At 53.7% G+C, this 17489-nt stretch overlaps 1 protein-coding gene across 12 annotated transcripts in view; it reads left to right on the plus strand.

The window, feature by feature from the left end:
- Tle3 (TLE family member 3, transcriptional corepressor) overlaps window positions 1-12006 on the plus strand; it is a 38436-nt gene extending 26430 nt beyond the window's left edge. For 4 of the 12 annotated variants that reach the window (XM_003477633.5, XM_013141403.3, XM_005007178.4 and 1 more), the window contains exons 9-20: window positions 3121-3240; window positions 3902-3952; window positions 4494-4646; window positions 4937-5078; window positions 5321-5520; window positions 6081-6157; window positions 6916-7165; window positions 7382-7629; window positions 8185-8332; window positions 8949-9099; window positions 9368-9444; window positions 10084-12006. In XM_003477633.5, coding sequence (XP_003477681.1) covers window positions 3121-3240; window positions 3902-3952; window positions 4494-4646; window positions 4937-5078; window positions 5321-5520; window positions 6081-6157; window positions 6916-7165; window positions 7382-7629; window positions 8185-8332; window positions 8949-9099; window positions 9368-9444; window positions 10084-10191 — 1725 coding nt within the window. In that variant the 3' untranslated portion in view covers window positions 10192-12006. The remainder of the gene's footprint in view (window positions 1-3120; window positions 3241-3901; window positions 3953-4493; window positions 4647-4936; window positions 5079-5320; window positions 5521-6080; window positions 6158-6915; window positions 7166-7381; window positions 7630-8184; window positions 8333-8948; window positions 9100-9367; window positions 9445-10083) is intronic. The other 8 variants (XM_013141404.3, XM_013141406.3, XM_013141408.3 and 5 more) reach the window with 3 other exon arrangements.
- Window positions 12007-17489: the final 5483 nt, after the last annotated feature.

Raw genomic sequence — 17489 nt, forward strand, 5'->3', positions numbered from 1 at the left:
CTGTTAAGTGACCTTCAGCTAGGGAAGCCCTTTCTCCCAGCTTTTGCTCCATGGCTTTTGTTCCATCTGTTAAATGAGCACCAACTCCTTTTTAGAGGAAATAAATAGCCAGAAAGGTCAGCTGACTAGGCCTGGATCTGGTGTGGTATGCCTGATCTAAGGACCTCTGGGTGTCACACAGTCTGGGCCCAGGTTCTTACCCACCCTGCAGCTGGATGCCTCTGGCAGGACCCTAAATCCTCAGTCTCTTCAAATGCCTGAGTTTTCTCCCTGTTTGGAGCATTCACTTGGTTTAAGAAAGTGCTAGCAAGCAAGCATTAAGGGCCGGCTGGCTGCATGTCTGCAGTGCTGAGATTTGTGGTAAATCTTTCTGATCACACCGAGGCTCCGAGGTTCTGTTTCCAGTGAATAAGCCTTGTGAATAAGCGCAGTGGAGTCTGGATAAAAAATCCTCCAGCGATTAGCAGAGCTATTTTATTTCTCATCGCCCTGCTTGTATCTGGGGCCATCTAATCTGTTAGGATGGCTTTGGTTATTACCTCGTGTTAAGTAGGACTTGGAAGGTCGGGCAGTTAACTAACCATCTAGATGGCAGCCTCCTGGGCAGCTCTGCCTCACCTTCCCTTCCGGGCCCTCCTCCACCCGGCTGAGTCTTCAACTGCTCATCTGTGGTGACGCTGCTCTCCTCGCCCTGCCTACGTGCTCAGAAATCCAGATCCCCATTCCAGCCCAGAAATGGCGAGGCACAGAAGAAAGGAATAATTGAAGCTGAAAATCCACTTTGATTGCTTTAGTGTTGAGCCTCCGACAGTGACATTTGGGGAGAGGCAGTTTGCTTAGATAAGAGTGAGCCGAGGTTGGGCACTGATAGACTCGGCTCTGGTCGCAGCTTGGTGACATGCCAAGAGCTCTCTCGGTCTCTTTCTGCCTCAATTTCCTACATAAGTCACAGGAGTGATTCCTGCCCAGTTCCTCTCAGCTGTGTTCAAAGACCTTCTGGGTCCGGATCACCTGGACCAGAGAGCCCTCATAAAAACGGTGTTGGAAGCCCAGGGCCCTCCTGTCTTCATCAGACACATCCTCACCTCACTCTGCTTTTGGCTTTGTGTCCCCGTCATGAAAGCTTCATGCTCGGAGCCCACGGCTGCCCCAGCAGCTGAGAGCTCTCCGTAACACTCCTTGACACCCTTGCAGGGTGACTCACAGGGCAGCGGGAGCACACACAGGCCCTGGAGAACTGAATGAGCATGAATCAGATGCTGGGCTGGGGCCGGGGCTGGGCGGGCAGGACAGCTGGGCCCAGCAGCTCAGGGTCAGGGCACTGGGGCCGCGTGCGTATGGTGTTGGAAGCTGTAGACCTGGAGTAATGAGCCTTTGGAAACCAGGTTGTCAACAGATGAGGCCCACGGCAGGAAGGACAGGGCTTGTGTTGGAGAGGGAGGGGGCCGGGTGGATGGGCTGGATGCTGTCCCAGAGGGGTTAGTCTGGAGTCCAATTAGAGGTAGCTTCATTCATATTTCCTTGCCTAGCTGAAGCAATAAAAAATACTTAGTTTTTTGGCTGCCTGCCAGCCAGAGGCGGGCTGGATCGATGCCGCTAAATGCCTGACATGACTCTCCGGTAGCGGCGAGGGTTTTCAGCCTGACTGCAGGAGAAGAAAGAGCTCGCTGTTCCCTGAGCCGCACACTGGGTCGCAGGGAGAAACAGGGCCAGCCGAGCGTCCCCCTCCTCCCTGCCTGTGCACCCTCGAGGGGCAGCCCACCCGAGGGGCTGGAAGCATTTCTGCTTAGCACGGGGTGGCCGCCACCGTCAGAGGAAATGAAATGAAATGACGGTGATTTTTTTTTTCCTGCTGGTACTCGCAGCAGCTAATTGAATTGCGGCTGTGTGCGCCATGGCCGTGGTGCTCGCACGGCTGTAGGGAGGTTGAGCTGCGGTTCCATTATAACCTCCGCTGTATTTTTTTTTTTTTTTTTCTTCCTTCTTCAAGGCTTGATAACTCTGCCATTTTAATTTGCTTCAGGCAGAAACTTGGCAGGGAAGAGCTGCCCAGAAAAACCGGCTTAGGAAAGGATATGAGGTTCTACGGTGACTGGCTCCTGCGCCACCGTGTCTCTCCTGATGACCCCTGCCCCCAGGGCAGCACTGGCCTCCCATAAGATGGGGAGATGAGACAGGAAATCCGAGAAGGTTGCTTTTGACACCCTTCTCTCTGGAACAGACGGTGTTCTGTGTCCCTTTGTGACCTCGCCATGCATCTCTACACTGCCCGGGGCCCAGATTGGCTGCCACTTGTCTTCCCTGTGGCTAGCCTGGCAGCTGGGGAGAGCAGGGAGGGGAGAGCAGGGACTGTTTCACTCCTTCCGCCACCCCTGGCATCCACAGCCAGGCCTGAGCCAGGGCAGATGCTCAGAAAATGGATGTGGGGAGGGTGGAAGGGGAGAAGAGTGGGTAGATGTAGTCAAGGCTCTTGAGAACAGAGTTCTCCTCAGCAGCATGCAGGAGGGGCATGGTGCTCAAAGCCCTCTTCCTACAAGCAGCCACAGGATGCACACTGTCCCCACGTTTCTCTACTTCAGCTCTTGGCCCATCTTCTTCCCAAGCCGGTATCCCCTCATTTACTCTGTAATTGAGGGAGAACTCCTGTGGCCTGAAATCCTTGGATTTCCTGCTGCTTGGGAACCATAGACACAGTCCCCAACTCCTTAGGGTCACGAGGAGGGGTTGCTTCTTCCCCACATTTATGTGTTTCCTGGTTGTCAGAGGGAATGCCTTCCTGACTTTGAGAATCTTGTTTGTTTGAGGTCCTGAGGGTTTGATCTGTGGGATGCAGCCTCTGGGGCTAGGAGGCAGGTGGCTTGCTGCAAGGTTAATTACTTAATTGCATGCCTGGTGACAAAGGAGATTCAGGGATGCTCTAGCCAGTTTCTGGGAGCAGGCTGGGGAGCTGGGGAGGAGCTCCTGGTGCAGCCCAGAACATGTCGGGTCTACAGACAGAGCGCCGAAGTCCTGCCCTGCCCTGGTCTCCTGTGCGTCCTGCACTTAGCTGTGTGTCTATGACTGCATGTGAGAGGTTACGTCAGCACAGGTTCTGACCTTGAGTCCTCTTGTTGCTTCCAGAATAATTCAGTGTCACCCTCAGAAAGTCTCCGGGCCAGTGAGAAACACCGGGGCTCTGCAGACTATAGCATGGAAGCCAAGAAGCGGAAAGCCGAGGACAAGGACAGCCTGAGCCGATACGTATGTCTGCAGAGCATTAGCCAGGACAGGACAGGGCCAGAGCTGTGGCTCAGGAAGTCCAGGGGCAGACACTGAGCCACAGAGGCAGCAGCGGAACTGGTGTTGGGGGAGTCACAGACACACGTGGGAGCTGCTGGGGTGGGAGTGAGCGGGTGTCTGTCATCCTGGCCTCCATGAGGCCCGGGGAGAGCTATGGGCTCTTCCATAGGTGGCCATGGTGAGATCCCCGACTCCTTAGCCAAAGGGGCAGCCTGCCATCACCATGCCGAGCAGGAGTAAGAGCTAGGGCAGAGGCTCAGGGCTCTCACGAGCCGATTGGTTGCCTGAGGGTTAGGCTGTGTTCTGTAAGCTGTGGTGGTCACCCTCAGCAGAGTCATGGACATGCAGACAAGAGAGATCAGTGCCTTGTGACGGATGGGCTGGACACGTGGGCATGGTGGGGCACAGGAACCCCTTGGAGGCTGGGCTAGAGCCCACCCCACCCTGGAGGAAGCATGGCTTCCACCTGGAGCCTTGCTGGTAGAAGGCACAGAGTGTGGTGAATACAGCCGGGCTTGGGCATTTGGCTGGGTTCACTGTCGGTGTGTGGAGCAGGGCATGGGTCTGGGTGGGAGGCCATGACCTCTTCTCACTGCCCTGCTGCCTTCTGTCTTGGGTACAGGACAGTGACGGGGACAAGAGTGACGATCTGGTGGTGGATGTTTCCAATGAGGTAAGGGCAGGCCTGGGGTGCAAGGAGGATGGTGGATTGGAACTATCCTTTCCCAGGGTGGGGCTCTGCTCTGCTGCCTGAGCAGGGCAGCGAGGCCTGTGGGCTTAGGACATCAGGAGGAGGGGACAGAGCTCTGCTGCAGGGTGGCCGGGCATATTCATGGGTCCTAATGGTGCCACCTTACGATGTTGTCCAGAGAAATCCTTGAGACCAGCAGGGGCCTTCTGTCCTCCTAGTGCTGCAAGTCAGGGACATGTACTCTGTAGAGTGGGAGTTGCTGGAGAGAAGCCACACGAGGCCACAGCCCATGTCACAGGGGCTGTTCCCACATCCCGGCTTCGGTCTCCCTCCCCGTGGGCAAAAGGGATCCGACTAGATTGTCAAGGATGGGTTGCCCACCAGGGTAGGAGGGTGACCTTTGATCTCAGTCAGGTGTCCTCCATCCTTCCCCTGTGTTCTCTGTGTGTTGTTCTCAGTGCTGGGAGGCTCCAGCCTGGTTGTGGCCTTCATAGCATCTCTCTACCCCTTGTGCCTTCTTTAGGACCCAGCAACACCCCGTGTCAGCCCCTCACACTCCCCTCCTGAGAATGGGCTAGACAAGGCCCGAGGCCTGAAGAAAGATGCCCCAACCAGCCCTGCCTCGGTGGCCTCCTCCGGCAGCACACCCTCCTCCAAGACCAAAGACCTTGGTCATGTATGTGAGGTCCCTGCTGGTACCTTCTGAGGAGGGGTGGGGAGGGCTGGGGAGTACAGAGGTGCCCGGCAGAACTGAGGTGGTGTCCAGAGTAGAAGAACCAGGGCTGGGGGATCCTGACCTAGGTCCTCCCGTGCTGCTTGTGCTCTCAGGAAACCTGAGATTTGGTTGCTGTGTCTGTTAAATGGGAACCTTCACCACGGCCCCCACTATGGGGCTGGGGCTGGGCCTACCTCTCAGGACAAAGCGGTCTTCATGTCTTCCTTGGTCTCTGTGCCTTCCCTCTTCAGAATGACAAGTCCTCCACCCCCGGGCTCAAGTCCAACACTCCAACGCCAAGGAATGATGCCCCAACTCCAGGCACCAGCACGACTCCTGGGCTCCGGTCCATGCCAGGCAAACCTCCGGGCATGGACCCGATAGGTATAATGGGTAGGCACATGGATGTTCTGATGACTGGGAAGGGTGGGCTGGGCTGGGATTGAAGCCACATGGGTGGGCCGGGGCACAGGGTCCTCAACTGAGCTGCAGCTGCCCCAGCCAGGGCCTGCATTGAGAGGTTTCCCAGGTCTGGTTGGATGTAGGGGCAACGGGATGTCCAGGGAACATCATCCAGGCCAGGGTATCCCCCAGGACCACCCAAGTACTCCCCGCTGATGCGCCCCTCCCCACAGCCTCCGCCCTGCGTACGCCCATCTCCATCACCAGCTCCTACGCAGCACCCTTCGCCATGATGGGCCACCACGAGATGAACGGGTCCCTCACCAGCCCCAGCGCCTACGCCAGCCTGCACAACATCCCGCCCCAGATGAGCGCCGCTGCCGCCGCCGCCGCTGCTGCCTATGGCCGATCGCCAATGGTGAGCTTTGGAGCTGTACGTAGACCTTTTGGCTCCTTTCTGGGGGGACTGGGTAGGGAGTTTAGGGAGCTGGTAGAGGTTGGCCTAAGGAGAGGTGAGCAGCTGTCATTGGGGGTGAAACCGGATCACAGTGGGCCCCAGGTTTTACCCCTGCTCCCTGCTTGCTGCTGTGCGGCCTCCCTGCAGGTAGACTGGGGCTGATTAGGGCTGGCAGGGATGGAAAGGCTGGGGGCAGGAGTGGACCCCCAGGGGGATTCCCTGACTGTGGGTGAACACTGAGGATTCGGGTTGGTGGAGAGGGTCTGTGTTCCTGTCCCTGCCTGCTGTCCCTGGGGCAGCCCCTCTGTGGGCTGGGTCTGCTGGAACAGGGAAGGGAAGAGCAGGAGCAGTGCTGCTGCTAGCCACTCCTGCCACTGACCCGGGCCCTCCCGGGCCTTCGGTCTGCCCGGCTGATAGTGCCCCGGGCCTAAGGAGCCAGGTAGGGCAGGTGGTGCAGCTGAGGGCGAGAAGCAGGAGGGGAAGAGGGAGGTGGCTGTGTCACTAACGCGGGACTGCCTTTTCACCTTTCTTTGCAGGTTGGTTTTGACCCTCACCCCCCGATGCGGGCCACGGGCCTGCCCTCAAGTCTCACCTCTATCCCAGGAGGGAAACCGTAAGCTCTGGCTGTGGGGCTTGCATGCTTGGTGGGGAGTAGGAGAGAGTGCACAGCCCTAGCAGCCCATCGACCCACCACCACCAAGCACATAGGCCAGATCTGACCCCAGTCCCTGCTGCCAGGGTGTGCTCCCAACACAGATTGTCCCTTTAACTAGGGACCTGGGGAACCCAGGGGTGTTGAGCACATGGTGGCTGAGCTCCGAAAGGGACAGTGTTCCTAACCTAAGTGCGTGGAGCTGCCGCGGGCCTCAGGAATGGCATTGGGTTCTGCCTGCTGGTTGTTGTACCGTCCACTCTGTGGGTCTCTGGAACACTGAGGTTGCGTGTACATACACTGTGGTACCCATAGAGCCCCACAGGCTGCCCACAGCTCAGATAGGTCCTCTGCAGTTTGCTTTCAGGGTCACAGACAGATTCCCCCCCCCCCCCCCACTCCACTAACACCCCTGGTTTCTAAAAGCAGCTGGGTTCTTTCCAGGGCTGCATGTCAGAGTACATTACAGATGGTGGCAAAGGGCATTCCACGGTGCCCATGAGGTTCCCCAGTCCTTGGAACAAGGATTATAAGTGAGAGAAAAATTCAAAGCAGGACTATAAAGCACTTACCACCCTGCAGGAGGTGTCCCAGGAATATGGGGTTACTGGACGCAAAGGATTTAGAAGAAGAACCAGGGTTTAGGGACCCCTGCCAGGGCCTAGGGGATGTGCCGACAATGGGAATGGATCAGAGTGACGTTGCTCCTGCCTTTGCAGTGCATATTCCTTCCATGTAAGTGCGGACGGGCAAATGCAACCTGTGCCCTTTCCGCATGATGCCCTGGCCGGCCCTGGCATCCCGAGACACGCCCGGCAAATCAACACCCTCAGCCATGGGGAGGTGGTGTGCGCTGTGACCATCAGTAACCCCACTCGACATGTTTACACGGGGGGCAAGGGCTGCGTGAAGATCTGGGACATCAGCCAGCCAGGCAGCAAGAGCCCCATCTCCCAGCTGGACTGCCTGGTGAGCCTCTCGGGCTGCGGGCATCTCTTACAGCTTCGGGGAAGGTATAGGAGACCCCTGTGATTGAGCTCTGGGCCAGCTGGCTTACTTCTCTGAACCCTGGTTTTCTCAGATGCAAGCAGGGATGGTTTTAGCTTCCTGTCATAACATGCAAGTTCTCTATTCCCCCGGGAGGGAACACATGCGCACTGCTCAGTCTGCCCCTTCTCCCTTCAGAACAGGGACAACTACATCCGCTCCTGCAAGCTGCTCCCTGATGGGCGCACACTCATTGTGGGTGGTGAGGCCAGCACACTCACCATCTGGGACCTGGCCTCACCCACGCCCCGCATCAAGGCCGAACTCACGTCCTCGGCACCCGCCTGTTACGCCCTGGCCATCAGCCCTGATGCCAAAGTCTGCTTCTCCTGCTGTAGCGATGGGAACATTGCTGTCTGGGACCTGCACAACCAGACCCTGGTCAGGTGAGGCCAGCAGAACAGCATGTTTGTGCCTCGGACTAGTCACCGTCTGGCCTGGTGACTTAGCCAGGTGGGGGTTGGTGAGGGAGCGAGATGAGTGGGCCTGCTTCTGTGAGAGGTGGCCGAAGGATGGGGAGTGTGTGTGTTGGGAAAGATCCCCGACTGTGCCCTAGCACAGTGGCAGCCAGTAGTGCTGCCCAGCTTGGCTCTTGGTGCTTCCTGTCCGTCTCTGGCTCATGTGGCCATGGGCAAATCTGTGGCCTGAGCCCTGCACTGCAGGGGTGGAGGGTGATGTGGAGGAACTGGGTCTCAGAAGCCTGTCCTCTGTTTCCCCAAACTCTCCTTTCCCCGGGAGCCTGCCCCTGCACAAGGCCATCCTCAACGGGTGGGGAGAGAACTGGGCCAGTTATGCTTTAGGCTTATTAAGTGATTGTGGTACATGATGACTCACTTTGGGCCTTAGTTTCCCCTTAGCCCACCTGTTCCCTAGAGTAGCTGCCAGCCTGGTGGTCAGGGATTCCCTGAGGCTCATCCTCCTTCCCTCCGTGGCTTCCATAGGCAGTTTCAGGGCCACACGGATGGGGCCAGCTGCATAGACATCTCCCACGATGGCACCAAGCTGTGGACTGGCGGCCTGGACAACACTGTGCGTTCCTGGGACCTTCGGGAGGGTCGCCAGCTGCAGCAGCATGACTTCACCTCCCAGGTATGTACCCAGGACACCTCCCTCCCTCCCTTCTGGGACCCCACTGCAACGGGAGGGGACAGAGGGTCCCACAGGTGGGTACTGCCCAAGTCTTTGTCCTGGCTTCCTGAAGGAAGCAGCAATGGGACAGGCTGGATAAGGCCCTGGAGATGAACCACCGGCCTTTCTTGTGGGCTTAGACCTTGGTTCTGCGGCTGTGTCCCAGTTTTCCCACCAAGAGGTGGAGGTGACCGAAGCTGACTCCTGAGTGTGGTGGGGCACCTGGCTTGCTTCCTCTAAAAGCCTTCACCTTAAGCCTGGCTCTTAGACAGCAGTCAGGAATGCCAGGCATTGCAACTTGTTATTTTCATTATTCCACTCTTCCAGTTATAAATGTTTAATAATTAAGTATTTTATCACTTAGTGTTTTTCCTATGGAAGGACCAGAGGCAGAGGGTGCCCTGAGCCCAGCAGTCTGCCCCAGGATGGGCTGAAAATGGCAACCTCCTCTGGACCATGGCAGGAGCGGGGGGCTCTAGGGTTTGGTTTGCAAGTGGCAGATGTGAGGCAGGAAGGCTTTGGGGAGCCGCTCAGCGTGGGGGTGGAGGGTACTGAGCCTCTTGTCGGCTATCTGCAGATCTTCTCGCTGGGCTACTGCCCCACCGGGGAGTGGCTGGCCGTAGGCATGGAGAGCAGCAACGTGGAGGTCCTGCACCACACCAAGCCGGACAAGTACCAGCTGCACCTGCATGAGAGCTGTGTGCTCTCCCTCAAGTTTGCCTACTGTGGTGAGCCACCGACTTTGGCTTCAGGAACCCCCGGGAGTGCGGTCCCCGTATTTAACCTCAGATCCTGCTGTTACCCAACCCAGCCCCTCCCATCCCACCCGTGGATGGCAGAGCGAGGCATTCTCTGGATGCCCGTGGGTCTTGGCAAGTGGGCAGTCAACACTGAGCACTGATGAGCAGGTCTCACCATGTTGCCATGGCAGCTGATCGCATCGGGGTGGGTCCTGCTGGAGCTGCAGCCCGATGGTGCTTTTGCCTTTGCCCGCAGGCAAGTGGTTCGTGAGCACAGGGAAAGATAACCTCCTCAACGCCTGGAGGACGCCCTACGGAGCCAGCATCTTCCAGGTATCGCTAGTCCACCTGGCCATGGGGGCAAGGATGGCAGGAGACACAACAGGAAGAGCCTGGAGCTGGAATTGCACCTGCCTGTCCCTTTTCCTGCCCCTGGGGACCTAAGATGGCTTTTGCAGAGGGAACATAGGGACCTGCGTAGCTGCTGATGGCTTCTGGCTCCTGGCTCCTGAGAGGAGAGAGGACTTTGAAGCAGGGCTCATATGGGATCTGGAGAGAGAGAGCCAGGAGGCAAATGTGGGCCACATTCAAGCAGCCCTTCCCCCTCAGTGGCACCCTGCCTCGTGGATACATGTACACACACGTCCTCATGCACCTGAGCCCCTTGTGCTGCAATGGCCAGTGAACCGTGTGTCATGTATGCGCCTCTGAGTCTCTGGTTACACAGAGTGTCATAGCTCAGGATGGTCCTGGCTGCAATGTGGAAGAGAGGCCACATTTCCTATTTCCATCCTTGTGACGTCCTGCTGCTCTTTACAGAGGGTTGGGCAGGTGGGATCTCGTGTCAGGGGCTAGAGCTGTCAGGCAGGCAGGCAGGCAGGCAGAGGGGGCAGAGTCTCATGGAAAACTCAGCAAATCGATTCCTGTCTTTTTTTTCCTTCCCATGCTTTCCTGCTTCTCGTCGTCCTCCAGTCTAAAGAATCCTCATCTGTCTTGAGTTGCGACATTTCAGCGGATGACAAATATATTGTAACAGGCTCTGGTGACAAGAAGGCCACGGTTTATGAGGTCATCTACTAAACAAGGACTCTAACAGGGCTGTCAAACTCTGGGAGAAGCCGCTTCGGCACTGACAGAGAGACCCAGCGAGCCCCCTCGGGGTCGCGGAGAACAGGCCGCCAGCAGTGGTGATCTAGGTGGGCTGTGGTCCTCAGGCTGCAGTGGGTGTGGCTCGTCACGGCCTGGACTCTGGGCATGGACCGATGTGTCTCTTGAACTCCGATGGACTTGCTCTTCCTCCCCCATAACCATGCTGGCAGATGCTACAAATAGATTTCTTTGGAGGCTTGTGCCTCCCATTCCCCCACAGACATCTTCATGAATGTCGTCTCTTCTTCCCCTTTCTTTTGCCCTGTCCTCTCCCCATCTGGGGTCGGGAACACTGGAGTGGACCACGTTGTTGTGCTGGGGAGGGGGGGAATCTGGTTCCCAATTGTGCAGTGCACAAGGCTTGTGAAAATGTAAATAACAGACCCCTATCTGGGGCTGGCCAGTGGGGGAGGTGGCCCTTTCCCACCGGAACCTTGCCGTGTATTTTCGCCTGCTGTATTTGCAAACCACATGTGGTGGTGGCTTGTTTGTTTTAAAAGTTTTGTTTCTTTTTTCTTCTTTTTAAACTGAATTTCCCATGGGGAAAGTGGGCAGGGGAGGGAGCAACACAGGAAGGGGGGTTGGAATGGGAGGAGAGCCTCTGGGGTGTGGTGGGGAACTGCAACCTGCAGCCAGATGCCCTGAGGTACCACCTGTGGCACTCTGGGCAGTGTCAGAAGCCTGTCCAGATGGAGCCCCAGACAGACAGGTGGACAGGACTTGGGCCGATGTCTGCAGAGCATTAGGTATTTCTGTGGGTCTCTCCCCAATGTAGCATCTTCCCCTGTCTGTCTGTCTGTGTGCCCCTGGCCCTCCTTTCTTGGTGCAAGCTCTTCACCCACTTGGGGACTGGAGGTTCTGAGGAACTCCCCAGCTTTTCCTAACCTTCAAGGGCGGCCTGCAGAGGACTCATGTTAGAGGGAAGCATAGCCACTCAGCTCAGGGAGCCACCAGAGACAAACAGCAACTGATGTGGGTGCATTATTTTTTTTTAATTTGAATAAAAAGAATTAGAAGCGATGTCCTTTTATAAAATGCCTTCGCCCCTTTCCTGCCTTCAGCCCCTCCGCCTCCTGCTGGGAGGAGAAACCCTCTTAACCTGCAGACTTGTGAATCTGAAAAGCAGTTTCCTGTACCCCAACCTGGGCAGGGCAGTGGGCTGCGGACTTTGGGGAAACAGCCTGGCACACAGGTGACCCGGGCAGCCTTTCTGCTCTTCATGGGCCAGAGAGGTTGCAGGACAATGCTGTGTCCTGTAGCAAGTGTTCAAAGGTATTAGGGTTTTGTTTTTGTTTTTGTCCTTTCTTTTCCCTTCTTTTAAAAGAAAAGCAAAGGGCCATGTGATTTCCTGGTGGTGGGCTCTCTGTGGATGTAGCATATGGAAGATAATTTTTATACGCATTTTTATGGATTATTTTATAACGTGATTTGCTCTGGTGCAGAGGAAGGAGGGGCTCCCAGGAAAACTGCTTGTCTCCAGGGTTCCCTGGCCGCACAGCCTTCTGGCGGGATGTGACGATGGATGGAGCCAGCAGGCCGCCCTGGACCTTGTTGAGAGGTGTATGGTGCAGGGTTTCTGTCTCCCTGGGTCCCAGAGCATCACCTGTCACTTCTTGTTAAGGTTCTGGCCAAAAGGGAGGGCGAGGGTAGAAGAAACTTATTCCTGGAGAGAAAAAACAAAACAAAAAAAGAAAAGTCATTGTAATGAGCTGTTTTTATATTTTTAAAAGTTAATATTTAAAGGTTGGTTTGATTGTTGTGTTTTAATTGCTTTCCCCCCAGTGTGTCGTTTATCCACAAGAAGATCCAGGGCCAGGGTCCCAATCCCTGCCTTTCCCCAGCCCCTCCCCCATAAGAAGTCTCATTGTGCAGGCTGGCTGTGAGAAGTGAAGTCCACAACTAAGCCTGTGTCACCTCCCTGCAACATGCTGGGCAGTGGGGTGGGGTGGGAGCTGGGCTTTGCTTTTATACTGATGACAGGGAAGACAAGCAGGACAACACCCAGCGACTGTTACAACTGTCCTGGCAAAACATCTTGGCAGGGGAAGTCAAATGATGAACTTCAAGTGAAACTGTGGGGTCTGAGAACATGAGAACCCTGAAAGAACAGGAAAGAATCCCTGTCAGCTTAATAAACTGAAATGTGAAGAGACCTCAGTCCCTGGGTCACAACGAGATGTCTTAGATAATTGAGATAGGAGGATTTGCAGAAGGGGCAGCCAGGAAAAGTAAATGTTAACTTACAATGCTGGTGCAAAATGCCTGACACCCAATTTAAAGTTTATTTGGGCTCAGGATCTCAGAGGGTGCGGTACATGTACCTCCAAGGCACAAACACGGTGGAAGGGTGAGTTGGAGGGATGCCACTTGCCTCATGGCGTCCAGGAAGCAGAGAAAAGGCCTGGGGATAGAAATACGCATATACACTCCACAATAAGCCACTTTATCCAACTGGGTCACCCTGCCTGATACTGCATTTAGCTACAATAAACCCTGTTCATGATATATTGAGCTTCATGCCCCTGTGGTCCAGTTGCCTTCTGAAAAGCCTCATCTCTGAACAAGTGTCGGGAGCAGCACTTTTGACCTAAGGCATATCAGTAGGTTGTGGAGCAAGGCATGGTGAGAGGTAGAGGGGAGAGCCGGAGCCCAAGAAGCCCTGGGTTTTGTTTTTTAGCCACATGGACCCTAACTCCAGTAAAAATGAGGCTTTCCATGGACATAGCTCCTTATTTGCCCAAATCATAAATCAACACAAATAGTTTCTTGCTACCCTTGCATACAAGGAAGGGGGTAACGTTTAAAAGAGAAATGGTCTCAGAATACAGTGCTACCATTACACCTAGAAAAGGTGGGTGTTCTCCCTACTCTCAGGGGTCTCAGGGTCCTCAGGGTTATGGAGAAGTTCCCACAGAAGGAAGCTCCGTCTGAGCCCCCAGGGGTCGCATCAGCTATGTGCGGACATGTCCTGTGGCCTTGCATAAGACCGCCCCTCCGGACTGCCCTTGGTCTGTGGTTTGTAACAGAGCTAGGGGGCCAGCCTGGATTTGAGTGTGCACTTGAGTGCCAAATAGGAGTGAGGCAGGGTCCATACGCGCCAGGTGGATAGCAGAGGAACATGTCTGAGGTTTGGACGCACCTCTGGGCATAACCAACTGGCGATATAGCCAGTGTTGTTCCCGTCTCCAGGAAAGGAAGATAGTGTCTGAAAGGATGTTCTGTGTTGGTTTCCTGGGCCTGGCCCAAGGGTAGAAAGATGAGAGATGAGGCAGGACAGAGCCTCCAGGAGGCACTGGTTTCCTTGTCTCCTCTACAGACAGGTTCCTTGTTTTTGCCTCTTCTCCCCAGCACGCTCCTTCCAGGCATCTGGTGAAGCTTGTTAGTAGCCAGAACCTCAGCCCACCCTCCCCCACATCTGAACTGTAGATCCGTTTCCATGCTCTGTGTTTCCTGTGCATGTGACAGTGCTCTTCTAGTCCCTGTGGATTGCTCACCCTCTCTACAGGATGACAGGAGGCCTTGTTACCACTTTTCTAGCTTTTTGTGTTTATTTCTGCTTATTTTTAAGCCAGAGTCTCACTGTGCAGCCCAGGCTGGCCTTGGACTTGCAGCAATCCCTGCCTCAGCCCCTTAGTGCTGGGATTACAGGCGGGTGCCACCATGCCTCACTTCTAGGTTTTTTAAAAGTTACCTCCTAACTGTTGCTGTAACGCAAAAATGCAGACTTATCACCAAGCAATACTTGCAGGATTCCCTGCACCTGTCAGCCGGTCTGTCTGCCCAGCGAGGCCAGTTTCTAGAGGGCAGCACACATGGCATCCTCTGTTGGGGCAGTGCTAGTGATCAGTGACCCTTCATTAGCCCTAGAATTAGTCTTTTAATTCACAGTGCCTGGGTAGTGCCAGCAAGTGACATCTGGAGTTCTTTGGACTCTATTGTGTTGCTTGAAACAAAATCCAAGCAAGAAAGAAGCAGGTGTGGCTATGAGGCAGCTTAATAGTCTTAGTTCTCATCGGGTTAGATACACTGCTCAGCGTACCCCATACAACAGTTGATCTGGCCACCCCTCTCAGCCCCTCCCTTTTTATGTCCCCAGGTATCCCAACCTCAGCATGGGCAGAGTTATCCCCTCTCCTAAACCCCTTGCTCATGTCTCGGTTGAGGAAAGACAGGAAGCAGGGAAGTAGCTGTTCAGTGACAGGACTCAGTGGCCTCGTTAGAGGATCAGTATCAGGGAGACAACCTGTCTTTTCCCCCTGCAGAACTGATGAAGAAACTCCTCTTAGAAAGGAGGAAGCTCAAAATAGTCGTGGAAACCGGCGCCTGCTTCGAGAACATCCTTAAACTCTCCCACCTGTCTTGCCTGCCTTTGCATCATCCATCCATCCATTACGCACCTTCTCGTTCATCCACCCATCCATCTAACCTTGCATCTATCTGTCCATCTATCCATCCATCCATCCATCTAGCTATCCATCCATCCATCCATCCATCCATCCATCCATCCATCCACCCATCTTTTTGCCCACCCATCTATCCAATGTTCATGTCATGAGAATCCAATTTGTGCCAGGTATGACGCAAGCTGCTAAGATGCCAAGATCAATAACAATGTCTATCCACACGGAGCTCTGGACCACATGAGTGAATCAACCGTGGTACAAATGACCACTCCATGGGGTCTTCGAAGATGTCAACAGGAGCTGTCACAGAACTGAGGCACTCGCCCGGCAACAGAGAGGCGGGCAGGGGACCCTGCCACGCTCATCTGGCCCAGCCCTATCTAGCTCTCAACACAATGGTCTCAATTCCAATTCTTGCTGCCTGCCACACCAACCTCCTTCAATCCTGAAGCCAGGCTGGGTCCCAGGCTGAGCAGGCTGGGGAGACAGCAGGCAGCACTCGGGCAGAGACCAGGGGTCCAGGCAGAGTTGCGAGAGGCGGGGGGGGGGGGGGGGAGAAGGCGAGGGCTGCAAGCCTGGAGAGACTCTCCAGTGTCTTTCCAGAGAGGTGGCTATGGGATATTTATGGGCTCTTTGTTTGAGCAAAAGTAATGCAAGCCCACCTGTCCATTTAATGGGGGAATGGACTTTCATAAAAACTCTACACTTTCCTATATAATGGAATTGTTCATAGGCATTAGCATGCATAAGCCAGATTTTTATATATCAATTTGGATAAGTCTCAAAAACACACTGTTGTGTGAAAAGAGCAAGTTGCAAAGAGAAATATATGATTCTATTCATGTAAAACATAAATCACTGCAAAACAATGCTATATTTGAGCATGGAGATACATCCCCATTAGCAGATGCACACCCTGCCCCATCATGATCATGGTAGTTTTCTATGGTGGGGGGGGGATGAGAGGGGGCTAAGGTTCAGCCCTGCCTATCACATTTTATCACTTTAAAAAAATCTGAAGATGTTAAAATATGCACATTTTAGAAGTCTGTGTGGTGACTTTGCTAGCGTTGTGTTCTTTTTGTTTCCCACATATCTGAAATATTTCATCACTCAAGATTCTTTTAAAGCAAAAAAGAAAGCCAGAAAGATTGGGACTCAGTCTGGATGCAGCCCCTCAAGGGGCTGGGGTGGGGTGACAGGGAATAAGGGGTCCAGGGTGGGGTGGTGGCCCAGTGGCAGGGCAGGAAGCGCCCATCTCACTCATCACCTAGGCCACACACCTCACCAGGTCACTCCCGGCTGCATCTTCTGGTCCATTCTGTGATGCTGAGGCAGGCGAATCATCCCTGGTGCCTGTGACTCGGTGGCTCCGAGTATGTGGGGACGCCGTTCGAGAGACTTGTTAAGCTCTTCATGTGAAAAACACCAACAGATACAAAAGGAGGAGGAGGAGGAGGAGGAGGAGGAGGAGGAGGAAGAGCAGGACTCTCTGAGTGCCTCTCCCTCTGGCGCTGCTCCTCAGGGACACGGGGTCCTCTGACCCCACCTGCGCCACCCAGCCTCCACCTGGAGTGTCATCCAAGAGATGCCACACACTTGCTTCTTCAGTGAGTTACAAAATCTTCTACCAAATCCTAAAGGTAAGCCTCATTTTTAAAATAGAACCTTCGCAACACTAAACAGATGAGTAAATTAGTAATTTCTAGTATCATTAAAGATACAATGTACAAAGTTTCCTTATCATCATAATTTAGACCAAAAATCTTTGAAATAGAATCAAAGGAGCAAATATTGATAGATTTTTTTAGGTTCCTCCCCTTGCCTGCTCCTCCTCCTCTCTCTCTCTCTCTCTCTCTCTCTCTCTCTCTCTCTCTCTCTCTCTCTCTCTGATTTATTTATTGAAGAAACCAAGTTATTTGTCCTTAAGAGTTCCACACAGCCCGAATTCTGCTGATTGCTAAATTGTAGTTAGATCTAGGAGCTTGATTAGACCCAGGCTTGATTTGGGGGTGGGGGCAGCATCTACTTCATGGATTCATCAGGAAATGCACGGTCTCTAGGTGCTTTTTTTTTTTTTTTGCAGGTCAGCGGACACAATGATCATCGTGCAGATCCAGCCATTAATTAGTGGTTACCAAAGGTTGCTATTCAAACTGAGCCTTCTTTGCCATCTTTTTGTTACAAAGAGAATCTACCCTTTGGGCTCATTGAAGCAAAGTTTATAGAAAATGCAGGATAAATGCTTGATTTTTTTTGCTATATTTTCCAGTTTTCATTAATTACTTCCTTAATTAATGCCATTATTAATTCCTTAATATTCTCAAAAGTTGCCCAATGAGATTTGCTTTTTAAAAATATCACTGTGAATGTGGGGGCTTAAATAGATACGTTTAGAGGGGGCCCCTTCTCACCTCCTACTGGATTTCCTCAGGGTATCCCTGAGTTTTTTTGGAAAATATCCACAGTAATCTTCAATAACTTTGCTGCATTTTAGTAAAAAGACAATTCCTTTGTCCTATCTTGGCCACCTCTGCCCTGGACATGGAGTCAACCACTTCCCCAACAAATTCCGGACCCTTTTACTGGGAAGACCCTCATCCGGATGGTGAGGGTGCTCCATGCTAATGGGATGCTTATTGTCCTGGGGTCTTTCCAGGAGCTTTTATGTATTTTTAACAGCTCGACAATTGCCAGCATTTCAAGTATAAGGTCCTAAATTTTGAGAGAAAAAAAACCTGTGTTCATCCTCGTGAGAATCTCGTTTCAAAGCAGTGTTCAGTTCTGAGCGGTTTGCAGGACACTTTCCCTTGTTACCTACGCTTA

Source organism: Cavia porcellus, unplaced genomic scaffold, assembly GCF_034190915.1.
Source record: "Cavia porcellus strain 051 isolate PalLab524CR breed Dunkin Hartley unplaced genomic scaffold, mCavPor4.1 scaffold_4, whole genome shotgun sequence".
Classification (NCBI taxonomy): Eukaryota; Metazoa; Chordata; class Mammalia; order Rodentia; family Caviidae; genus Cavia; species Cavia porcellus.